General features: G+C 39.1%; 3 protein-coding genes across 5 annotated transcripts; 1 reads left to right on the top strand and 2 right to left on the bottom strand.

Annotated features, from left to right (window-relative positions):
- Positions 1-77: 77 nt before the first annotated feature.
- LOC112168944 (COMPASS-like H3K4 histone methylase component WDR5B) lies at positions 78-1,667 on the bottom strand. The gene is made up of 2 exons (XM_024305877.2): positions 956-1,667; positions 78-575 (listed from the first exon to the last, which is right to left on the bottom strand). The coding sequence occupies exons 1-2, from the start codon at positions 1,616-1,618 to the stop codon at positions 267-269; spliced, it is 972 nt and encodes a 323-aa protein (XP_024161645.1). The 5' UTR covers positions 1,619-1,667; the 3' UTR covers positions 78-266.
- A 3,415-nt stretch (positions 1,668-5,082) lies between these two features.
- Positions 5,083-9,282, bottom strand: LOC112173056 (F-box protein SKIP17). Of its 2 annotated transcripts, XM_024310599.2 has the most exons (13): positions 8,875-9,282; positions 8,193-8,368; positions 7,723-7,920; positions 7,533-7,643; positions 7,338-7,423; positions 7,139-7,260; positions 6,692-6,756; positions 6,543-6,615; positions 6,353-6,415; positions 6,180-6,247; positions 5,909-5,983; positions 5,563-5,801; positions 5,083-5,455 (listed from the first exon to the last, which is right to left on the bottom strand). In XM_024310599.2, the coding sequence occupies exons 1-12, from the start codon at positions 9,202-9,204 to the stop codon at positions 5,591-5,593; spliced, it is 1,578 nt and encodes a 525-aa protein (XP_024166367.1). In that variant the 5' UTR covers positions 9,205-9,282; the 3' UTR covers positions 5,083-5,455; positions 5,563-5,590. The 2 variants fall into 2 exon arrangements, with proteins under 2 accessions (XP_024166367.1, XP_040365309.1); XM_040509375.1 differs by having other exon boundaries at positions 5,083-5,801.
- A 5,768-nt stretch (positions 9,283-15,050) lies between these two features.
- On the top strand, positions 15,051-18,233 carry LOC112174829. 2 transcript variants are annotated; one of them, XM_024312645.2, is made up of 6 exons: positions 15,051-15,297; positions 15,505-15,575; positions 15,667-15,719; positions 15,825-16,325; positions 16,402-16,492; positions 17,074-17,225. In XM_024312645.2, the coding sequence occupies exons 1-6, from the start codon at positions 15,156-15,158 to the stop codon at positions 17,080-17,082; spliced, it is 867 nt and encodes a 288-aa protein (XP_024168413.1). In that variant the 5' UTR covers positions 15,051-15,155; the 3' UTR covers positions 17,083-17,225. The 2 variants fall into 2 exon arrangements, with proteins under 2 accessions (XP_024168413.1, XP_024168412.1); XM_024312644.2 differs by lacking the exon at positions 17,074-17,225 and adding an exon at positions 17,921-18,233 and having other exon boundaries at positions 15,056-15,297.
- Positions 18,234-24,851: the final 6,618 nt, after the last annotated feature.

The raw sequence follows: 24,851 nt of genomic DNA, 5'->3' as shown, positions 1-24,851 counted from the left end.
TATTGCTCGCTTGGCTTCTAGCTTGTTTTTACTTGGGTTTGGGGACTTTTGGGAGCCCATGTCAAAATCTCAGTGAATTAAATTAAAGCCAAATCCTGAATTAGACACGTACAAGAATCACATTGCAAGGAAGGAAAAAATTGGAACTTCGGATTCAAAGCTAATGTTTACAGCTCTTAACATATATCTGGTTATCCTCAATAGGGAGATAGCATCTAAAAGCCCCATGTTATGGATTAGATGAAACCCAAATCCAGACAATGTTTTCATTTAGGAGCTGAATTGGCATTATCTTGAACCCAGATCCGGACAGTCTTATCATTTTGGAGAGCTGCGGAGGCAATCTTATTCTCCGACGGGTGACACGAAACAGAGATGACGGTATCAGTATGGCCTTCAAATCTCTGAATCATAGTTTTCAACTGAAGATCCCACAAGTATACACAGTGATCCTCGGAACCACTAACAATATATTTCCCATTTGTCACAGAAAATGTAGATGTTATGCAATACACTTTGTTCAAATGCCCCGTATAGACCTTCAAGAACTTTCCCGTCGAGTAGTTGCACAGCTTCTGCAACCAAAAAACGAAAACTACACATCAACTAACCACCTAACTTATGGTTCCAATATATTCAATTAGTTAACTAGAGAGTCATCATGTAGCAAACAATTTGCTCAGCACCTCAAAAGCAGAGAACTGGTGAATTACCTATTTTTATTCTCAGAATTAATATATGCTAAACTCCTCAAACTGAAAAATCCCTCCAATGGTGAATTACACACTGCCCTCTACCTAAAACTAATTGCATTGCCAAACCAAAATTTGATTTGCAACAAAATTGAATAAGCAGCAAAACCCTAAATCATAACTTCCAAAGTAACCACAAAGAGAAAAAGATGATAACTTTTGACACTGAAAAATTGAAAGAGAAGGAATATCAAGGGACTTACAAGGGTATTATCTAGAGTGGCGATGAGTATGAATTTTCCGTTGGGGGAGAACTTGGCGAAGGAAACGGCAGGGACCTTATCGTCAATTAGGGTTTTCAAGCAGGTCCCTTTAGCGGTGTCCCAAATCTTGCACGACCCGTCGTGACTGGCGGAGACGATGAGCGACCCATCGCGATTGAAGCTCACGGAGGTCACCGGAAGCGAGTGGGCCCTGATGACGTGGAGGCACTTGCCGGTCTTGGCCTCCCAAATCCGAATCGTCTCGTCGAACGAGCCGGAGACGATGAGGTTGGACTGGGGGTTGAAGTTGGCGCAGAAAACGAGGTCGGAGTGGCCGCGGAGAGTCTTGACGCACTCGCCGGTGGGGGAGCGTGCGTCCCAGATGCGGAGGGTGCAGTCGTCGGAGGCGGAGCAGATGTAGTGGGAGTCGGAGGACCAGGAAAGGTCGGAGATGCCCTCGGAGTGTCCCTCCAGGCGGCGCAGGAGGGCTAGGGTGGAAGACCACCAGAGGATCACGGTCTTATCTAACGACGCCGAGGCCAAGAGGGTTCCGTCGTTGGAGAATTTGACGCACGACACGGCGCTCTCGTGGCCGCGAAGAGTCTTCAGGTGCCGGTAAGGGTTGTACGGCGGCAGTTGTTGCCCACTGCCACTGCTCGCCATTCTTGCTCTGCTTCAAACCAACTATACTTTAAAAATGAGAGCTCTTTCAAGTCTGAACTGGGGCTATATATAGGGATTCAGAGAGAATTTAGTAGGGGTGGGCAAAAATGACCGAAAGACCGGAAGGGACCGATCCGGACCGGCCGGTTCGGTCCGGGTTTTAGAAGGAAAATAAGTGTTTTCGGGCCGGTTCGGTTCCTATACACTTGGTGGCGGTCCGGTCCCGGTTCATGAAAATAAATATGTTATGGCCGGTTCGGTCCCTAAATGAACTTGGCGGTCCGGGTTCGGTTCTTGGCGGTTCTTGACTGCGTGGACCGGAAAACCGAGCTTATGTACGTGTCGTCCAATTATAGGTTTATTTTCGAAGTATATTGTGTTAGTGTGGACGCCATCACATGTGATTACTGATTAGTTAATAGACCTAAACGGCTAAACTCAATCTCTAACTCGGCCGACTCCGCCTCCAAGGCTCCAACTCTCTCAGTCTCTCACTCTCTCCTCACAAATCACAATCGATCCGGACTGCTCCTCGACCGACTCCGCCTCCAACTCTCTCAGTCACAATCAATTCCGACTGCTCGATCTTCCTCAGCCCTCAGTCACTCACTCACTCAGCCGGTCAGCCCCCAGAAATCGCCAAATTGGTATTCCTCACCTCTGGTCTTCTCCTCGACGTCGCCTCCGGCGGTCCGGCCTCTCATTCTTGGTCTTTTCAGTCTCTCTCTCTCTCATTCTTTGCCTTTTTTGCAGGGAAGAGAAAGATCCTGCTGCACAGAGAAAGAGAGAGAGAGAGAGATCCGGCTGCACAGAGAAAGAGAGAGAGAGAGAGAGAGAGAGAGAGAGAGAGAGAGATACGCCTTCGAGCAAGCCTGGGCCGCAGCAGAGCCGAACAAGAACAAGAGCAATCCCGAAAAGGTGAAGGTAATCGAATGGGAGGAATTCGAGCAGGAGGTTGCCAGGTTGTGGAGTCTGTCTTCTGCGCTCAAGGAAGCTGAGGAGAAGAAGCAGAGTCTTAAGCAGAAGCTCGAGTCTCTCATTGAGGTACGGTTTTAGTGGAGACATTCAAATGTAGGGGCTCCACTATTTGTTCATCGCTGGAGTTAGGGTTTATTAGAAATTGGAGTTATGAACACTATTTGTCAATTCTTTATTTTGATGTTATGGAATCCTTGGTCCTTACATAGATGAAGAAATTATGGGTCATGCTTGGAAACTTATACACTGAAATGTTATCGGAATCTGAGTGGCGACGTTAATTTACTAGAAGTTCTTACTGTAATCTCATGATCTGACAGTTATCATTGGTAGCTAACAGATTCTGTAGACTAACCAAACAGTTATCGGGGATTCTTTGTATTATTATTAAATAATTCTTTACATCTAGGCCATTTGTATTTACAAGTCATTAACCATCCCAGAGTTTGGTGGTTTGCTTCAAGTTTTAAAGTTGTGAAAAATAGGACCAGCTGCAAGGAGGTCTTCTGTCAGGTTATTGTCGTTGCCAATCTTGCAGTCTGTGAAAGTCTTAAAGTTGGTCTTGAAATAGGCTAGCCAGCTTCAGTAGTCCTCATATGCATTCTTGTTTGACCACTGTAAGCCCCAAATTACAATGGGAGATCATATCAGAAGTTGGACCAAGACTAATCTGTAATAGATCAGGGAAATAGGTATAGAGAAATCTGACTGACAGAGTTCCTTGGATCCATTCTGAAGGCACCCTCTCTCAACCTCAGTGGGGATCTCAAGTCTGAATATTCAGTTTTCTTTATTTTGATGTTATGGAATTTACACTGGTTCTTTTTTTCTAAGATCATAAGATTCTATGTAGTTTTTATCCGCTACTGTCGAGGCTTTGAGTTGATGGAATCTGTAGTACCTACGATGTTTGGGGTTAGTCTGTATTTGGTTTTGATTCTGATTTACATATTATTTCTTCCCACAGGTTGATTTTCGTGTTCTGAAAGCTGTTGCTATAGAAAATTCTAATGATCTTGACGCAGCTGTCAATGATGTGCTCAATGAGGTTCTCCCTTTCTTGACCAAACATCCTGAGAGTCCTGCAAAGGTTCAGACTCCTAGCAGCCAACCAACTGCAGGTATTCTATAGCTTCTCTTGAGAACCTACTGCCATTGTATTATCAATAATTACTTGCAATGCTAGAATGTTGCCCTTCTTTTCCTTTTTACTTTTAAATGGTAAATTTTGCATTACGTGGTCTATCAGGGAGTAGCAAACATTGATACTAACGAGTTGCCAATTGAAATTGCAGTTGAACCTGAGGAGCAGAGTAAAGAATTAAATCACTAACGAGTTGCCAATTGAAATTGCAGTCGTTTGTTTCCAAGGCAAAGCAGCAGAAAGTAAGGACTTCGTGTTTAGTGTGACTTTCCTGCACATCTTTATATACCCCATGCGTTCAGTTTTGCTTTCTACATGTTATGCTAATTGGTGTGTATTGTGTGAATAGAATGAGATGATCCAAGACTTGAACTTGTCCAAGTTCAAATCCGAAGTTCAAAGTTCTCAGGTAGATTCTAGCTCTTTAGTATCAGTTGCTAACATGGGCTTGAATATTCTATGATGTTGCATTGGTGCAAAGTATAAATGTGTATATAACTATATAATGTATAAATGTGTAATACAATGTCTTTTTAAACTGAATTGTGTAGGGAAAAAAATTTGAAGATGGAGGAATGGAGGAGCAGCTGCATGGCAGCAATAGCATGGAGCAGTTGCATGTCTTTTTAAACTGCTCTTGTTGTCTTGTTGAACATTGTTTCGATTTTTAATTTGTTATGTTGTTAAGACAATATGTGTTGGTGAACTTGCTGTGTAATTGTGTTGGTTGCTTGCTTTGAATGGTTATTTGCAAGATGGATTTATTTGCAACCTTGCTGCTAGTGCAGATTGCACTTTGCAGAATGGTTTATTGGTTTTTTTGTTTTGTTTTTTTTTTTTCAGCATTGCAGCAATGTTGCTAGTTCATAGAATCATATTGCATTACTCTTTATACTCTCTAAACAGAAGTAGGTCAAGCAGGAAAGATTGACTGGAACCGGAAACCCGAAAAACGGACCGGTTTTGTCCCGGTCCGGGTTTATCCCGATCCTTGTTATATGCAACTACGGTCCCGGCCCGAAGTAAGATTTTCGGTCCCGGTTCCGGTCCCGGTCCCTATAAAACAATTACCGGTCCGGGCTTATCCCGATCCCAGTTTTGTGCAACTGCAAAACCGGCCCGAAGTGGAATTACCGGTCCCGGTCCCGGTCCCTGTAAAATTGGTGCCGGTCTGAGACCGTGCCCAGCCCTAGAATTTACTACTCAACCGCCTCGGTAATAATGCCCGGCAGTTAAATTGTTTTCCAAATTTCTTTTTTACCTTTTGCCGTATTAATTGTGATTTAGAAAATCCTAGTAATGCATTCCTACATGAAAGTGAAAGCCGAATCACGAGTTTCAGTTTGTTTTAATGGGGTGATGGAAAGAAGTAGAACAATTAATGTTTCAGCCAACAGAATTTACGGTGCATATCATGTTACAGGCACATGGAAGTAAAATCATTGGTTAGGGGATCTTCTATATGGTACAAGGACTCTGAAGGGAGCAGAGAGCATTCCCATAATTAAAAGGATCGCGTAGGGATTGGAAAGGAAAAAAATATATGGATAGGAGTGTGTACAGCAGTGGACTTCATATACAAAACTGGGACTCTTGAGGTTCAGCTAAATCAAGCTTAAATGATGAGATGGCAATCGGCCACTGTTCACGGGTCAATTATGTCCTCTGCAGTTGAGCTGCATCTCATATAGCTGTTCCCTCCCCATAAGAGCATTCTGTTGGATCAAGCAGATGGATATATGAGTGGCGTGAACCTTATGTATGACAGTGGGAGGGTGAGAGGAGAGCTACATGATCCATATTGTGGCTAGAGATTTCAAACCTTGCAATCTTATGTGTTCTCCTACCCATCAATAAGTCTCTACCTCATCTGAGCTTTCCTCATAAAGTACATAACTAGCATCCAGAGCATCCTCGTTGCCACTACCATGATCACTATTGTAGCTACTCTCAGAAAAACTGACAAACATTGAACCATCAGACGTATGAGTGCTCATCTGTGATGGCAGACTGATATCGCTATATGGCTCACTGTCGAACATTTGATCACTGTCGGCAAAACTGCATGACAATTCAGAATCCGGACAGAAACAATAAGCACATCACATATGGAAAAGGAAAATGGTAAACAGCAGACATGAAGTGAAATGGTTGAAGAATAAGCAAACCTTCCTTCAGATGGAAACTCGGCTAGTATGCAGATATGAGGCCTCTGTTCCAAAACCTGCTTTAAGGGATTGACACTGCACAACATTCATAAAAGTATTTCACTGGTTAAATCTCTTACACTAGAGCTGAAGAATCAACTGCTACCATCAGTAACAGTGGTGGATGAAGAGATGGAAAAGAGCCTATTTCACTGTGTAACCCTACTACCCAACAAAAGGAAAGAAAACAGAACCAAAAAAAAAAATGTAAGCTTCAGGAGAAAACCATTACCTCAAGCTGTAGCATCTTTCATAATACCAGTCACCCTCAGATGCCAAGCCTTCCCTATTAGATATGTCCTGTTTGAGACAATAGCCAAGAGTCAATTAAGCATTCCCCCCAAGCCTAGAACTTTATATGCAAAGCTTCAACAAGAATAATATAATTAATTTCTGTCCACCTACAAGATGTCTAAGGAGCTTGAAATCCCCAGACAGAACTGCATTCAGCAACCGATCAACTTCCGCCTTCAAAATGACAATTAAGTTTCAGCAAGATACATACATACATACATACATACATACATACATACATATATATATATATAGAGAGAGAGAGAGAGCGAGCGCATGATAATAAAGGATGAAGCATCACCACTTTCAGATGCATGCAATCCCGTAAAATCACAACTTCCAACAGATTTCCACCTGTGTTGCTTCCAAGGTTCCTAAGAAATAAAAGTTTCACTTAAGTCTCGGATTTAGTGAGATGACAAAGAGTTTGTCCATTAAGATATAACTGACCTCAGAAATGACCCAGTGATAGAGTAAGATGTTGAAAAGTCAACATACTTCAGTTTTCTAAATCCCTGCACAAGTACCCGGAGACATTATTCAGATAATAGCCACTTCCAGGGAACAAAATATTAAAAGACCTCAAAACAATGGGTGAGGAATCCACTAATTTGTTCAAAAAGGAAATAACTTCTTTCTGACCTTCACTACTATGCTCAGGAATAATGAATAATAGTGATAAAAATGAGTTATTGAAAATAACAAAAGAAGAGCTCCTTGATAACTTACAGAAGTGATCATAACTATTTAACTGTTAAACTCACATATGACAGGTACCACACGCATAAGAACTCGCATAGCTATTCTCTCAAAATAACATTATGAAGCTACTATAACACTAACCAATATTAAATATAGCCTTTGGATTATTATTTTCTCGAAATGTCCAAGACATACCTTAATAAGTATACGAACTTTATAATCATGCAGTTTAAAACCTCTGAGGGATAATGAAGTTACATGAGGGCAATTATTCACAAGCTCAAAGCAGGCTGGTGATTTCAAACTGTCATCTCTACCTGACAGTTGACAAGTACACATTTAAGAATAAATTGAAGAACATAAAATGGAGTTCCTCATGCGGAATATGCAATACCTGATTTAGAGGATTCAAAGAACAAACGCTCAATTAAGTGACAGTTTGCGCTCACTGACACCAATGTCTGCCTCAGTTCCACATGACTAAAGATTGCCCAAAAACAAAACAAAAATTAGTTTGTTTGAACATAAAGAATTGCGGAAAAGAAAAATATGGTCCAACATAAGGACTGCAGAACAGCAACAAACTTACAGGCCAACAATTTCCAGATCAATGAGAGATGGACAGGCCGCTAATGCACCACAAAGTGATGCATTATCCATTCTTTCAATATTGTAAAGGTGCAATTTTCTCAAAAGAGCCCTTGCAGTAAGAAAAGAAAGTATAAGAAATAGGTATAAAGTGCAAAAACCAATTCCCAGGTCTTACAATTCAAGCATACCCTGGAGCACCACTGTCCCCACCTAGAGGGCTCAAACAGGATCTGGAAAGAATCGATGACTCCTTCCCCTGTCTGGATCTCTTATCATTCCATGAAAAGTTAGATACATCTACAGAGTTCCGGATGGTATAAACTAAGGGCTGACAAGATCCAAGTGACGTTGTCGGGCCTGGAACTACTACACCAAGCTTAAGAGACCTGAAATAACCATGATCAAAATAAGTCAGATACAGAAAAGCAAAGATATGATCAAAATGAGAGTATCATATCCTCAAAGTAGCATTAATTAGTCAAATGAGGAATAATGCATTGCATCTCCAAAACTGAAAAACAATCTGTAAATACAGGTGAAAGGAGGAATCTAAAAGACCAAAATTAAACCAAAAATATCCACCACAGCTTTCACATGCACAAAAATATTATAGAGTATTCAAGTTCCAAAAACTTATTGGGTGCAAATAAACACTTACTGGAGAGCTTTCCCTGCCCGGTGAATCATTGTGGAAACTACTGCATTGTTAACTTTTGGAACAACCGTTGTCAAGTCAATATTGGCATAGCAAGAAGGATCCATGGCACATTTATTAAACATTGAACAAGTAGCTGCAGCATAGCATAGGCTTTGTGTATCGAGCATAGAAAAGACCTGCATATCACCACATTATTCAGATGACATGCACAAATGATGCTAATCATTGATAAACTAAGTAGTTCCACATGCACAAATGATGCTAAAATTCTTATAATCACCACAATGAATAACAAATTATCGGAACCTGGAAATTATCCATATGATTAGTGATCAGAAATTCACACGGACTGAAAATCGATTTGTGCATCGCAACAGAAATGCAAAAACCCTAACTAACCAACACCAAAGTAAATAAAAAGCAAAACGCAACTTCATCCCTTCAAAACAAAACAAAAAACCAACTCTATCGAAACCTCGAAATGATCCATACGATCATCTCCATTAGCATGAAAACTAGGGATCGGAAACTCGATTGTGCAAGTTTGCAACTGAAAACGGCAAAATGCAACTTCAAAGCGAACCGATCGTCGGAATGCGCAAAAAAAACTAACACGATCAAACCAGTTTCCGGCGGCAATTACAGTTCAATTTCTACTTCCAACAGTAAAACCTAGACTCACCTTGATGGTGAGGTCGGGAGGGAGAGCCCAGGCGATGGAGTTGTGCTTGGAGGCTCGCCGTCTTGCCGAGCGCTTACCGGCCTCGAGGAGCACCGATCCCAACTGGAGAGCGCGATCGATGAGCTTGGTCTGATCGGCGTCGGAGTCGCGGGAGTCGAGGATCCGCTCGAAGGAGAGATCGATGGCGAAGGGCGGGGAGTCGGAGAAGTCGAGGAAGCTCTCCAGGAGGTGGTCGCGGTCAGGGAGGTTGAGGTGGTTTGGGGGCCTAGGGTTTTGGGACGGGCAAGGTCGCTTCGCCATGGATGACGGAATGAGGAGCAGGGTATCCATAGCGGGTGGTTATCAAAGAGAAGAGAGTGTTGGTGTTGGAGAACAGGGGCCTTTTCTGGGTGACACGTGCAGGTGCTACGTGGGTTTGGAGTTCGTTTTGGAACACTGTGATGGTAGTACGGTAAGTGTATCAGAGCCCCTGTGTAAAGTGACATGCGTGTACTTTCCATGTGTACCATACCATACTACTACATGTAACATTTCTGTTCGTACCGTATTTTGACATTTTTCTTTAAATAAAAATCGATAAAACATTATTTTTGTAGTAATCTGTTGGTGCACAAAAATTCCCCTCCTTCAATCTTCAAGAAGCCCTAAACGCATCCATCTTGCAATCGATTATGGGAGAAGGAACCTCCAAAACAGAAAAATACTCCGACGCCCTAGTAAATATCAATTCGAGAAGAATAAAAGAAAATTAAATTAATACTTGTCACCGTTGTTTTTCCGTCCCTCCCTAATTCCTCCACAAGCTTGAGGATTCAATGACTTTGATTGCTTTTTCTTGGCCCTTACTCCATGTTGTAGTGGGAGGAGTAGTGTTTGCACGTTTCTCCACTACCCGATCATCTTTTGTTGTATTTCACTTTAGCAAGTTGTTAGTCATTTTTGGGCTTTAATCTGTCATTTTTTTGCTTTAATCTGTAGGCTTGGTTTTATAAGTGGGAGCCCAAAGTCAAATTTTTACACCCCCACAATGCCCCCTTTTTCCTTTCCATATGAGCTTCAAGTGCAAGAAGGAAAAACAATCATTTATGGGATACTTAAATAGAAATTAATTGTTAGTCCATGAGGATAGGCCTGGCATTTGAGCCCGAAACCCGCAAACCCGCCCGAAACCCGCACGGAAAAAGCCCGCACGAACCCGTCCAATTATCAATTCGGGCTGAGAAAAGCCCGCACGCCAAAAACCCGTTAATTAACGGACCGGGTCGTGCTAAACCCGTTAGGCCCGTTGGAACCCGTTAAGTAATTTCTGAAAATTAAAACCCTTTCTGAAAATCCATGACTGCATCTCTGTCTTCTTTGCCGTGCTCTCTGTCTCTCTCATATACTCTATGATTGCATCTCTCTCTTCTTCATCCAAACCCACAATTTCAGAGCGAGAGAGATCTGAGCTGGGATTGGCCGATTGGGTTCTGAAGTGCTTATTGGGATTTGGGTGGAAACAAGGTAGTGAAGGTACCATTTCTGATCTCTCTCTTCAGTCCTCTATATCTGTCGTTCAGATGGGTTTTCAATTTTTCATTTAGTTTATGAAGGTGTAATTTCTGAGCTTGGTTTTTTACTTTTTTTTGCCGTGGTTGGTTTCTTGTTGACAAAAGTTGAAATCTTTTCAGTTGTCTATTACTGAATTGCACGATTCACAGGTAGAACTTGTCATTTGTATTGATATTGAGACCAACAAAAATATGGGTCTGACGTCTGAAGTTAGAATACGGGTTTGATGGCAATTTTTTCAATGGTTGGTAGTTAAAGGACTTTTGTCAATCAAAGAAGAATTGTTTGATTCATTGAAATTTTTGTATTTGCTGCATCAAAGGCTATTAACAAGAAAGATGAAGAAGAACCCATAAGACTTGCATTTGACCTCGGTTGTATACGAGTTTGATCAACTTCCTACAATTATAAATTAATCTAACTCATTGTTTAATCTTTAATTGAGTTAGTCCACCATTTGACCTCAGTATACTGCAAAGATCTTCCAGTACATTTGCTCTGCTGCTAACTCTAGGAAGAAATTTAAATGTACTTCAAGAATACTGCAAAGATTGTTTTTAAATGAAGCTTGTGCTTAATACTAGGAAAATGCCAGTCAAGTCATGAGATTTGATATAGATTATAAGGTCATAAGGTGCTTTAGATTGTGGGTGATGTATGTTTTGTTCTTAATTGTTGAAGTAGGGCAGAATCCTAGTATAGGATAGTTTGAGTCGTTATTAAGAACATAACTTTTCTCTTGTGTTGAAACTCTGGAAGTGATTGTTATGTGAGGATAAAGTTTGGAGGTCCTCTAGAGCAGTGAGTGTGTAGCTTATATGACTGAATACATGTATAGATGTTACTGACTAAAGCCTGTTAGTTTCTTCTATTTTACTAGCAAAAATTTGTTTGTCATATTTGCTTCCAGACAATTAACTTTGCAACTACTGCAACTGCGTTTTGTCAATATCGTGACTGGTTTGTTTTTTGTAGATGAGTACAAATGATGAGTCCCAATTTATATCTACGGAGGAAAGAGGAGAAGATGTAACAGGAAATGTACAAAGAGATAATTTGCCTTCTAGAAGAAAGAAGAGGAAGAAGAGTTCTCAATGTTGGTTGTCTTAGATGACTTAGACGTATTTTATTTAGTACATTAAAATGTATTTTATTTAGTACATTAAATATGTATTTCGAACCTATTAAAAATTAAAAATTAAAAAAAAAATTAAAATTTTTTTTTTAAATAAAAAAAAATAAATTGTTAACGGGTTCTTAACGGGTTCCAACGGAAAACCCGCAAACCCGTCGGGTTTAGCCCGTGAAACCCGTTAACTTAACGGGTTTTTATCGGGTCGGCCCGTTAAAAACTCGGCCCGTTAAAAACCCGGCCCGTACCCGCACTATACCCGCACGTTGCCAGGCCTACATGAGGATAAATAATAGCAATAACAATTCCATGTCACAACTAAGAAATTAAAGCAAGATTTATCATGCATCTATGAGAATACTACGATAGAGAAGATAATGAGTGAGATGCAAACCATTTAATGTCTCAGAGATTCACTAGTTTAACGTCGCAGGGACAAACCATTTAATGTCTCTAGGACTCACTTGTTTAACGTCGCAGGGACGAACCATTTAATGTCTTGGGGACTCACTAGTTCAACGTCGCAGGGACGAATCATTTAATGTCTCGGGGACTCACTTGTTTAACGTCGCAGGGACAAACCATTTAATGTCTCGGAGACTCACTTGTTTAATGTCGCAAGGACAGATGATATGCCGCCTTCGAAGAGGGCACAAAACTTAAAATCGTGTTAGCAAACAAATGCAATAACAAGATATCTATAACGTACAAACTTTATATAATGCCATAATCTTACCCGTAAATAACAAGCTTTTCATTCAACTCCCTTAAATGCCCTGTTTTCAGTTTGGATTCAACCCCGTCGAAATGATGTGTTTCCCCCAATCTAAGCTTTCGTAGCTTGGCTGGTCATTATTGACCTTTGAACAACTAATGCAAACTTCACCATAATTATCATGAAACAACCATGAGAATTTTCTGCACCCTTTAAGTGAATCAAGATAATTAAGCATTATAACTCATTAAATCAAATGACCAACAGAGCTCATACGAAACACAATTGACATCTCTAAAGCTCCATTTACCCAATACTCGTGCAAAGATTAGAATTGACTTGCAATATTTCTTATCACATCTCCATGTCTAGCCGAACACAGAAATAAACTTGAGAAAAAGAGATGCTGCACTTACAGACTTCCTTGCACTTGCAGCACCCACTTACATTTGAATATGGAGAGCAACCAATATAAATAATTTGAATTGCCGCTAGAATGCAAAGGACTAAAAGCATTTTAACCATTTAAAACAGTAAATCACTAGCCACTACCTAAGTACAATGATGTCATTTGACTAAAGTCAGAATTTTTTGGAGCTCAACTATTCAAACTTTAAAACTGAAGCCAAAGCATCAGTATGAAGAAATATATACAATCGAAATAATGAGTACTTGATCACCTGTCATCAGGACCACATGACAAATGATAACCATCGTTAGAACGTGATCAAATTAATAAGGATCAAACAATAAACTGAAAGCAAATGACAGTTGATCATCAATCCAAAATGTCTACAATATGCAAATGATAAGCATATGTTGTTTCCAAATGGGCACCGTGTACCACATGTAATCCAGTAAAATGGCTTACAAAACTTTTACAAACTGCATATATGTCATTAACGTTGTTAATCAATCGACAGCAAAATAAGAGCTAGGAAGTGTTTAATAAGGGCTTAAATAACTATGACTCCATACTCGATTAAGAGATTGCAGTAGAGGACAATAATTCTATTATGCAATTCCACTATATGAGGTTTGAATGTAATTATACGCCCCAAGGTTCACGAAACTATTCAATGACAGAGAGGTCAAAATGCTGCATTGGGTGCTAATCAAGAGCTACACGAATTCATAATCATATGTCAAGAAGTTAACATCTACCTGTTCTGTTATAATATATAAATCGCATATAGGATGTAGACACAGTATAATCATAAATATCATATATTAAAAATCAGCATTCTCTTAACCTATCAAACCTGTGAAGAAGAATTTCACCCTTTTGAAGAAAAAACTTCATTGTCAGGATGCAATTATATATTGCTCCCTGCACGCCTCGATCAGTTTGTAACTAGCTTCTCCTCCAATGCAGAGCCAAAGTTCCTTAATTATGCAACAAGAAGTTATAACTTCGCTCAACTTTAAACCATTAGGTTTAAATTATATAAATTTATCCCTAAGAGGACTGCGACGTCCGACAATCAGAAAGCAGAAAACATATATCAATGTGGGTCGGTGAAACAAAATAAATTTCTTATCTGGAAATGGCAGGTCTTATATATGTTTCAGTTTGCTCGGCATGATCTTGGCATATGCCCCCATGTCGTTTGTTGCATGCTCAAGGAGTGTGCTGCTTGGTTGATGCTTTGTTTTGAGTCTTCAACGTGCTTTCAATTATAATCAAGATCAGCCCGCTCGCGTCGTGCCCTTGCAAATAGGAGCTTGGAGGATTTCCGGTGTTGGTTCGTTGTCGGCGTCTGGTGTCACGTTCCACTTCGGCGCGGTGCGCTCTACCAGTTCCCTTGGGTCATGTCCTTCACCGTACTCTTTCTTTGCGATGTTTTTATCCTTCACGTTTCCGGGCTACACCCACCGCTAGTGGTGTTCCTATTCGCGAATAATACTATTAAACATGCTATTAGGTCAAATAATAATAAATAAATAATAGGGAATGAAAATTTCAGCTTATCAAATCGTTGAGGAATTTCTTCCGCCCCAGCTTTCATGATTGCATCCATGGCTCCTCGACTAATTTCAAGGCTTTTTGTTATTTTCCACAGACGGCGTCATTGGTGCACAAAAATTCCGGAGGAAGATTACCCAACAAAAATTCCTCTCCTTCAATCTTCAAGAAGTCCTAGACGCATCCATCTTGCAATTGATTATGGGAGAAGGGACCTCCAAAACAGAAAAATACTCCGACACCCAAGTAAATATCAATTCGAGAATTGGATTGATACTTATTTCCGTTGTTTTTTCGTCCCTCCCTAATTCCTCCACAAGCTTGAGGATTTATAGTCATTGATTGCTTTTTCTTGGCCCTTACTCCATGTTGTAGTGGGAGGAGTAGTGTTTGCACGTTCTCCACTACCCAATCATCTTTTGCTGTATTTCACTTTAGCAAGTTGTTAGTCATTTTTTGGCTTTAATCTGAACGCTTTGTTTAATGAGTGGGAGCCCAAAGCCAAACTTTTACACCCCCACATAATCATACAATAATTGGGAAATTATATGGACACGAACAACTTTGATACAAGTGCAATTTGAATGAGCCTAACTCGTCACGCCAAATGATAATTGCATGATATATTGGTGTATTTATTTACATACTAGTATCCCAAGTTCCATTAAAGAAATGCACAATTTTTTATTAGAGGAGGAAAGTCTTGAGATGGAACCTCAAGTTTTATTCTGTTGTCGTTTAAAGCTTTGATTGTCGTTCTCTATCTCCGCTTGGGAGGCATCTAGCTTTTGGTACGGTTACCTCCAAAGCATGCCACGTGCACAACAGTGTTCCCATATCACAACCCTCTACGCTTTCTAAAGCCCAGAATTTTGTTCCCTCTGAAAGTTGTAATCTTTGATTACAGAGATTCATAAATGGCAGACAAGCCAAGCCGAGCTCTGGTTCTATACGGAGATGGGTTGGCGCGTTTCGTCAATCCATCACACACCCATCTCCATTCTCTGGCTTCCAAAGCTTCCTGTGGCTTCTTGAGCCTCCCCAATGCTCCTCCCTCAGGTTATTTGCTCTCTTTATTCTTCGTCTAGTTGTGTCTGCCCTTTTGGGTTCAATCAAGTTTGGTTTTTTTTTATCATGCTCGAGTTAAAAAGTAATTTTCTTTGATATGTGGGGATCTTAAAATTTACTTTGTAGTTGTTTTGTTGATCAAATTGTGTTGCTTTTAGTCCTTTCCAGCATTGGGATTTACTTGGATTTAGATTGCAGAAAGCGAGGATGAGAGAATAGTTAGAGAGTTTGCAGTACTGGTGGATGCATATGAAGCCTACACTAATACAGTGAGAACCACTTACTTTATACTCTTACAAGGTCTAGTTTATGCTCTATAGTTTGTACATACTAAGTGGGTTTCCTAAATTGGTTTCGCAGAGTGGAAGTACCACCAAAGAAGAAGGTGGGGAGAAAGCCACCATTTCCGAAAGGTAAAATGAATTTCGGTTTTTGCTAAATGAGTTGTAATTGCAATGGCTGAAAAATGCTATTAACTGTTTTCCTCACAACTGAGTTGCCTTTATTCAATGCTTCAGATTCATGGGGATGAAAGCTGCTATAGTTACAAACAATTCAAATTTGAAGTCTTTTGGTACCAAACTTGGTTTCAGCGTGTTGCCAAATGATGGTTTTATCAAAAGCAGTGAGGCCCAAGCTGAGCTGCCAGTTGATACTGTGGCATCTGAATTGCTGAAGTTGCTTGGATTTCAAGAAGGAAAGACAATGGAGTCGAGCCGGTATGATTTAGTGTTTGTGCATGTTGGGGCTGGTGAGGTGAATGTTAAGAATGACAAGGCTATTGCAGATGATGTGGAATATCCCAATGCTTTGATTGGTGCTATAATTAATATAGGCAAACCTGGAACTGAAATGAGTCTCCGTTTGCACTTGTCTGTTGTAATGAGCTATGGGGGTACCTCAGAGAAAGATGATCCCGACTTGTCGTTTTCAATCAGTAAAGATAACTCCAATCTTTCAAAGCTCGTTCCTCACCAAAGTTATACGATGAAAGGAGAGGCTCTGCGGAAGGATGTCAGGTGAGTGAGAACTTGGTATTTTCTTGCACCACTTAGAAAAACCTCTGTATAACTTGAGCTATACTTTGGTAAACAGGCACCATTCCCCAATGTTACTGGCTCAGTGGCAATATGCTGTGACCAGGAAGGACATGGCAGAGACATTCTCTTTTAAAGATTTCAAGGAGGTACAATTTTGAGATCATAGTTTCCTGCATTTTTGATGTTTTAACTGATCATCTCAATAGCTTATTAAAAAGAAAATAAGTAAAAGAGATCTCTGATATAACTTGCCTAAACTTAACTTACCAGCCAAAGAGTTTGAGTTGCCACCATTCTCAGGAGGCCAAGTCTTATGGGTTCTATGCAAATCCGTGTATTGAATAATTGAAAGATGATTAAAAGTAATAAAAACTATGATACAAGAAACAAGTCCAGTAAGCAAACAAACCATCAGAAAACTATCAATTAAGTAGTACTAGTTATATGCAGTATTTATGCAAGTGATAGAATTTTTTATTTTAATTAATTGCCACTAATTTCTAGCTAATAATATCTATATGAAACCCATCAACTTCTCCTGTGTTGTTATCCACATAATCAATACTATTCTCAGGAGCCTCTTCACTACCTTCATATGTAACATTTTCTTACCACTAAATGCCTCCTCCTCTATATAAACAGTAGCTTCTCCTTTGTCCTTTCCCACATCTATCACACATATACAATCAGAAAATGGCTTACACTTACACGCTCTTCCTTCTCACAGCTCTTCTAGCTTTGACCACACCTTTCATGGCCATGGCTCGACCTTTGATGAACAACCCAATTAGTTCACACTCGAACTTCGTCTCCAGGTTAAAGTTGGATGAAGAATCATCAAACTGCTGGGACTCATTGTTTCAGCTCCAGGCATGTACTGGTGAGGTTATCTTGTTCTTCTTCAACGGTGAGACTTACTTGGGTCATGGCTGTTGTGAAGCCATTAAGACAATCGAGCACCAGTGTTGGCCTACCATGCTTGGTTCTCTTGGGTTTACCACGCAAGAGACTGATATACTGAAAGGCTATTGCGACGGAGCTGATCAAATTCACACTCCTCCATCACCACCATCACCGCCTACTGGAAGAGTTATTCCTTTGGAGAAGTGGGTTCCTTGAAAAATTTGGTTTTGGTGATTTAAAATCATGAATCATCATGGATCATGGACGTGCCTCTTGATACATAATAAGGCTTTGTTTGGTTCTTGCTATGTTTTAGTGTCGAATTGAGCTTCTTCTGTCTTTGTTGCTCACTTTTATGAGTGTAATACTAGTTAAGAACGAAATGAAATGATCAGTTTCTATCGAAGTCTATGCAAATTAAACATTGCATGTTCCAGTACTTTTCTGTGAATTATTAGAAGAAAGCAGTGTGATTTTGTGTGCAGCAATAAACCCGCTGATAACGGTGGATAGAAACTAACCTCCTATAAAAATTAACCCGAATCCAGATTCACTTAATATAGAATGTAGATTTATGCGTGCCTTTATGAAATAAGTTGAACATTTTGGTTCTACTTCAGTAATAAAGCTTGGCCCATCTTTTCATGTGAAATTTCGTTCTTTTTATGCAGCATGGTGGAAATCTTGTAATACCGGCAGATAGATTTCTGCACGAAGTAGCCTTCAAACTTTGGAAGGCCCCCAAATATGGAGCATGAGATAAATTTCTGAAAGTCCATGGTGTGCAGGTTTCTTCAATATAAGCACTGAAGATAAACCTGGGGCAGAGCTTCTCATTGCTGACCTAATATGCTGTACTAATGCTTTTCATATAGAACTTAACTTTCCCTTACTGTACCAGGCACTTCCCTGTAATAAGATTATAACACAGTACATGTTTGACAGTGCTAACAATTTTGGTGGAATGTGTTATTTTGATGTCTACTTTTTTAACTCCAGCATTGATGGAACAATTTGATTAAATGTGGGTTGAATGAGCAGTTTATTTTGTAGCTTCTTGTCTTCAGTTGCACCATATGAAAGGTTCCTGCAACACATGGTATTCCATAACTTTGAAAAATCCTCATAAATCTAAACAAAAGTACCACGTTATTAATCCAAAAAAAAACTCCTAAAATGAGAAATGAGCAAGATAAGCAGAGTCATATGAGTCTGACTTTTCAAGTCCTTTTTTTCTTTTTCTTTGAAAGGTTCAATTCTTTTTTTAAACCGTCTAATATTCATTTTTCAACCTGGTGTGGCTAGCTGCAAGAGTCAAGCGGTATTCTTTGTAAGATGTAAAACAGATAGTCATAAATATACATTGTACTCAACTATAAGAACACACTCACATATGCAGTATATTGAATTAAGAATACAAACCTGGATAGGACATGTTTGATCTTCTCCTCTGAGCAATCTGATGAATGCAATCTCAGTAATGGGGCAGAGAACTTGAACGCTTGTGTAATTGCTAGAGCAGGGATCAAGGTCCATATATAGGCTTTAAGGATTAGGTGCCTCCCATAAAGGTTTCCTAATCCTATTACATCTAGGCCAACCTTTTCCTGTTCCATATGCAAATAGGTATACTTCATTAGCAAAGTAACCTTTAATCAGTACTGATATCAATAGGCAACAATCATGGAACCAATGAATACTAGGAATGTCTATTTGCTTATTCTGTAAGGTATGCAACTTAGTTGTTGTAGTTCCTAATGAATATTGATAAGTCCACATCAAGTCATACAATCTCCCACTTGGACTATCAATGTTCAAACAACAAGAAAAGCTGCTGCATCAGATGTAGCAAAAATGAAGTGTGCACAAAGACATTCTTAGTTTCACCAAATCCATTTTAGTACTCAGTCATTCTGCAACCTACTACAATGAACCACAGGAAATCTAATACTTAACCAAGCACTAGCACCCTGCAATCACATTGCAATATCTTACAGAACACAGGAGCAGCTTAAATGCATATGAAACTTTGTTTTACTTACAGAATGAAATGCAAGTAATTAAACTGATCCAAACTTCAGAGATTCTTAAAACTTAAGGAATCTGTAAACTTAATGCTTCTTGCAAAGCTTAGTACAAATTTCATCAGTACATCGAAAATCTGCAAATAATGCTAATGAACTGAAATATCAAGTTTACTCGAGTAAAATTAAATAAATGCAGAAACTCATTCAATCATACTTCTTGAGTCAGAAATTTGAATATTCAGAATACCAAAGTAGGAACTTCAAAGTTAATGTTTATCAAAATGCTAAATAAAGTCTACAGCAATGAAAGTTTAAGTAATACAAAACAAAAGTTTGCAACCTCCCACTAATCTAAAGCATCAAAACCTGACAGGATCCCCATACTTTTAACATGATCCTGAAAAGAACCAACTGCCAAGGGTTTTGTAAGTGGGTCTGCTAATTGATCTTGTGTACCTATCTTAATGATTTCAATCTCATCATCCCTTATGCTCTCCCTAACAGCAAAGTACTTCACGTCAATATTCTTGGAGGCTGTGGACCTTTTATTATTCTTGGCAAAGAATACTGCAGCTGCATTGTCGCAGTATAATTTTATAGGTCTCTCAATAGAATCTACTACTCCTATCTCTGTAATGAAGTTTCTGAGCCAAAGTGCTTGCCCTGTAGCTTCATGAATAGCAACATACTCGGCTTGCATAGTAGAAGTAGCAGTTAGAGATTGTTTCACACTTCTCCAAGATATTGCCCCTCCAGCCAACATAAAAATGTGTCCAGAGGTCGATTTAAGATCATCCACACAACCCTTATAATCTGAATCACTGTATCCAACTACTTCTAATTCTGTATCATCCATCTTTTTATAAACCAGCATGTGATCCTTTGTTTTCTGCAAATACCTCAAGACCTTTTTGCCTGCAGTCCAATGATCATTACCTGGATTGGACTGATATCTTGACAAAACTCCAACTGCAAAGGCTATATCAGGCCTAGTGCAGACCTGTGCATACATCAAACTGCCCACCAATCTAGCATAGGGTCTCTTATCCATCTCCTTTCTTTCAATTGCATTCCTAGGACACTGACCTGCATGTAATCTATCTCCTTTAGACATAGGTGAGTCTCCAGCTTTACATGTTTCCATAGAGAAACGTTTGAGGACTCTGTCTATATAATTTTTCTGAGACAATCCCAGTAATTTTCTGTTTCTATCCCTCTTTATTTCTATACCAAGGACAAACAATGCTTCTCCCATATCCTTCATATCAAAATTTTTCATCAGAAAATTCTTGGTATCTTTTAACAATCCTATATCGCTACTAGCCAACAAGATGTCATCCACATATAATATTAAGAAAATAAATTTACTCCCACTGACTTTCATATATATGCATTCATCTAGCCTGTTCTCAGTAAAGCCGTATGAAGTAATCACTGAATCGAATTTAATATACCATTGTCTGGAGGCTTGTTTTAAACCATAAATTGATTTTCTTAGCCTGCACACCTTTTCTTCATTGCCTTCTGACACAAACCCTTCAGGCTGTAACATATATATTTGCTCACTCAAGTCACCATTTAAAAACGCTGTTTTTACATCCATCTGATGTAACTCAAGGTCATAGTGAGCAACCAGAGCCATCATTATCCTAAATGCATCCTTAGTAGATACTGGAGAAAAGGTTTCAGTATAATCTATGCCTTCTTTTTGAGTGAATCCCTTAGCAACAAGCCTAGCTTTGAACCTCTCGACATTACCCTGTGCATCCCTTTTAGTTTTAAATACCCACTTGCACCCAATAGGTTTGAAACCATCTGGTTTGTTAACTAGTTCCCAAACTCCATTGATATCCATTGATTGCAGTTCAGATTCCATTGCCTCTAACCATTTGTCTTTCTGCGGTGACTCTACAGCTTGACTATATGATTTAGGATCATCCTCCATTCCTAAATCAAACTCTGCTTCAGTGAGAAAAACAGTTGCGTAGTCATCAGGAATAGCAGACCTCCTAACTCTTTGTGACCTTCTTAACTCTATTACTGGTTCTTGCTGTAGCTCAGGTACTGGTGGTTCGGGCTGTACTACATCATTAACCTGTTGTGGTGCAAAATTCTGCGCCTCTATCAGTATCTCAGCATGATTATTATGCTCATTCAACTCTACAACCTCGTTACCTGGTGGTACAATAGCTTCTAGAACTGGTTCTTCATTTATTGGAGTAGACACATTATTTTCTGCTTCATCATACACAAACCACTCATTAATGTCACTCATAGTACTGCTGGCAGCTTCCAAATCCAACTCGTCAAAAACAACATCATCAACATCATTCATCTCTCCCAAAAAGGTAGCTCTGTTGGTCTCTAAAATCCTAGTATGATGATGTGGGCAATAGAATTTATATCCTTTAGACTTAGTCATATATCCTACAAAGAAAACACTCGAGGTTCTAGGATCAAGCTTCCCTGCCTTAGGATTGTAAATTCTTGCCTTTGCCTTACATCCCCACACATGAAAGTGATTTAAACTAGGTTTTTTTCCGAACCACAATTCAAAAGGTGTTTTGTTATCCACTGATTTACTAGGAGTTCGATTGCAAATATAGTTAGCTGTACGCAGTGCTTCCCCCCACAAAAATCTAGGAAGACCTGACTTACAAATCATACTTCTAACCATGTTAATTAACGTTCTATTCCTCCTCTCTGCAACTCCATTTTGTTCCGGTGTCCCTGGAGTGGTGTACTGAGCCTGAATACCATACTGTTGAAGATAAAGAGCAAAAGGTCCTAAATTCTGTCCAGCCTCAGTGTGTCTACCATAAAACTCACCTCCCCTGTCTGATCTAACAACTTTAATTACTTTATTCAATTGCTTTTCTGCCTCAGCCTTAAATATTTTAAAGACTTCTAAAGCTTGAGATTTTTCAGAAATAAGAAATATGTGACAAAACCTTGAAAAATCATCGATAAAGGTAATAAAGTACTGATTTCCACAAAGAGTTTTATGAGGAAACGGACCACAAATGTCAGTGTGAATTAATTCCAGTAGTTCTTGGCTCCTAACCGACCCCTTTTTCCTAGATTTAGTTGTTTTACCCTTAAGGCACTCAATGCATATATCAAGATCAGTGAAATCTAATGAAGGGAGAATGTTTTCTTTCACAAGTGTTTTTAATCTTTCTTTAGAAATATGCCCCAGCCTTTTATGCCAAAGAAAAGCTGAGTTTTCATTATGTCTAGATCTTTTAACCCCTACAGTTTTCTCTGTTAAAAATACTTCAAGTGAATTTTTACAATTTAAATGCCAATAACCATCAACAAGAGATGCATTACCAATGAAATCAGAAAATTTGAAAAAATCCAGTCCTTTATTATTTCCAACAAAAGAAAAACCATGTGTTTTGACAAAAAGAGATCCTCACACTAGATTTCTCTGCATAGAAGGTATGCAGTATACATTATTTAAATCTAAGGTAAAACCACTAGGAAAGACTAATCGAACTACTCCAATTGCTTTAACTGCTACCCTGTTGCCATTCCCCGAGCTAATCCTAGCTTCATCCTTGTTTGGGATCCTCTTTCTTAGATATCCCTGCATAGATGTAATAACATGTATCGGTGAAGCGGTATCAAACCACCAAGAACTAGAGGACACACTGACAATATTATTTTCTAAATGAAAAACAGTTTTGGTTTTTAAATTATTACCTTTCTTTATAAGCCAGTCCTTAAAACCCTTGCAATCCTTTTTGACATGTCCAGGCTTTCGGCAGAAAAAACATTTCACAGAACCATTCTTAAAGTTTTTAAAGTTGCTAGACCCCTGAGAAGTTCCCTGAGAAACTTTAGAAGATGAGGCACCTGATTGGTTTGATTTGCTGCTGAACTTTTTCTTAAACTGAGGCTTGCTGACAAAGTTGATTCCTATGCTCTTTCCCTTCTTAATTCTATCCTCTTCTTGAACACATATAGAAATTAATTCATTCATAGTCCACTTCTCCTTCTGTGTATTATAGTTAGACTGCATCTGACTATATTGTTGAGGCAGAGAATTCAAAAGCAAATGTACCAGGAAGGTTTCTTCTATGTTAAGATTAAGGGCCTTGAGTTTTGCTGCTACATCAATACCCTTCATTATATACTCTCTGACACTTCCAACTCCATCGAATTTCATGGTAATGAGGGTGTTCATCAGGTTTCCAATCTCAGCCTTATCTGACACCTTAAATTTCTCCTCTACATTTTTGAAATATTCCCTAGCATATTCAGACTCGGGTATACTGCCTCTCACAGCTTCTGTCATAAATTTCTTCAAGATTACTAGGGTTAATCTGTTGTGTTTGTGCCACTGATGGTACCTATCTTTCACATCCTTGCTGGTAGTAGGTGTTGGTTCAGCTAGTGGGTCTTCCTTAAGGACATGGTCATAATCTATCATGCCTAGATGCAGCTCTATGTCTTGCTTCCATCGCTTAAAATTTGATCCATTCAAGTTTTCAATTTGATGAAGTCCTAAAGGGAGGTTCATGGCTGTAGCAAAACATTAAAAGTTCCAGATTTAGTAATGAAAATTATTAATTCGAATTATGGCATTAAACTGAAGTGCCCCCAAAATGCATAAGGTGTCTGCCTTACCTAGAGTGGCAAAGGACATATAGACACTAACTGAATCATATAACCAGAACATCAAAACAACTATAGGTTTATTAGATTATGTCAACACCTGGAGTGGCAAGAAGAACAACCTCTAACAACTACTGAATGCATTTCAATCTTCTGTTATATGCTAATATTGAACCTAAGAGATGTGAATGTTTAAACCTCCTAAAGGGAGCAAAGGCACAGACAATTAGATTCAATATTACAAGGCGTTGATCCATTACTTATGTTTAATTTAGGTTCTTTTCAAAAGATTGCTATTGACAATACAGTTGGTTAAAGAATTACGATCAAACTGGATCAAGAGAATATTTGAAGTTTTATGTGTCTTGAGTTTTGTTAGATCGTTTTCACAAGAAATTAAATATACTGAATATAGAGAAAAACATACAACAGTGAGCATCTAATATTCATAGAAGAGGCAGAAGAACAATACTCAAAACACACTAACTTAATTAATAACAATAATCAATTATATGCGTCAACAATGCAAAGAAACATAAAGCATATTTGAATTGATAATTGTTTTCCTTTCAAATTTTGTTTTCAGCAGTACGAAAGCATACCCAGATACTATACATCCTTCTTGTCAATGAAGAGAGGCCAAGCCAAGACCTGTATGATAGCTTGTAGGATTCTTCAATCATGATCCCAATCTAGTTGTAAGAAGAATTTAGGCGGAAAAACTCATGATCGAGATCACCATCGAAGAACCCAGAATATTGGGAATGAAATTTGGGGCTGACCGTTATGGGGATAACGGTTAGTTAGAACTGACGGCTGGTTTTACAAAAGCGGGTCTTAGGCTTGTCTCTGAATGGGTTTCGGGCTTCGGTAATGAAGCGAGGCCCAACCAAAATTCTAGACAAGAAAATTTTTTTTTTTTTTAAACGATTTTGTTTTCAATTTTGGGTTC

This window comes from Rosa chinensis, chromosome 6 (genome assembly GCF_002994745.2).
Source record: "Rosa chinensis cultivar Old Blush chromosome 6, RchiOBHm-V2, whole genome shotgun sequence".
Classification (NCBI taxonomy): domain Eukaryota; kingdom Viridiplantae; phylum Streptophyta; class Magnoliopsida; order Rosales; family Rosaceae; genus Rosa; species Rosa chinensis.
This window is presented reverse-complemented; position numbering and strand designations above follow the sequence as displayed.

Coding starts and splice junctions, on each gene's coding strand:
- LOC112168944 (XM_024305877.2), bottom strand. CDS start 1,618: ATGGCGAGCAGTGGCAGTGGGCAACAACTGCCGCCGTACAACCCTTAC. Junction 576..955: donor CCACTCTAGATAATACCCTT/GTAAGTCCCTTG, acceptor TTTTGGTTGCAG/AAGCTGTGCAACTACTCGAC.
- LOC112173056 (XM_040509375.1), bottom strand. CDS start 9,204: ATGGATACCCTGCTCCTCATTCCGTCATCCATGGCGAAGCGACCTTGC. Junction 7,921..8,192: donor CGGGCAGGGAAAGCTCTCCA/GTAAGTGTTTAT, acceptor TGGTTATTTCAG/GTCTCTTAAGCTTGGTGTAG. Junction 7,261..7,337: donor CTTTGAATCCTCTAAATCAG/GTATTGCATATT, acceptor GTCAACTGTCAG/GTAGAGATGACAGTTTGAAA.
- LOC112174829 (XM_024312644.2), top strand. CDS start 15,156: ATGGCAGACAAGCCAAGCCGAGCTCTGGTTCTATACGGAGATGGGTTG. Junction 16,326..16,401: donor GCTCTGCGGAAGGATGTCAG/GTGAGTGAGAAC, acceptor TTTGGTAAACAG/GCACCATTCCCCAATGTTAC. Junction 16,493..17,920: donor CTTTTAAAGATTTCAAGGAG/GTACAATTTTGA, acceptor CTTTTTATGCAG/CATGGTGGAAATCTTGTAAT.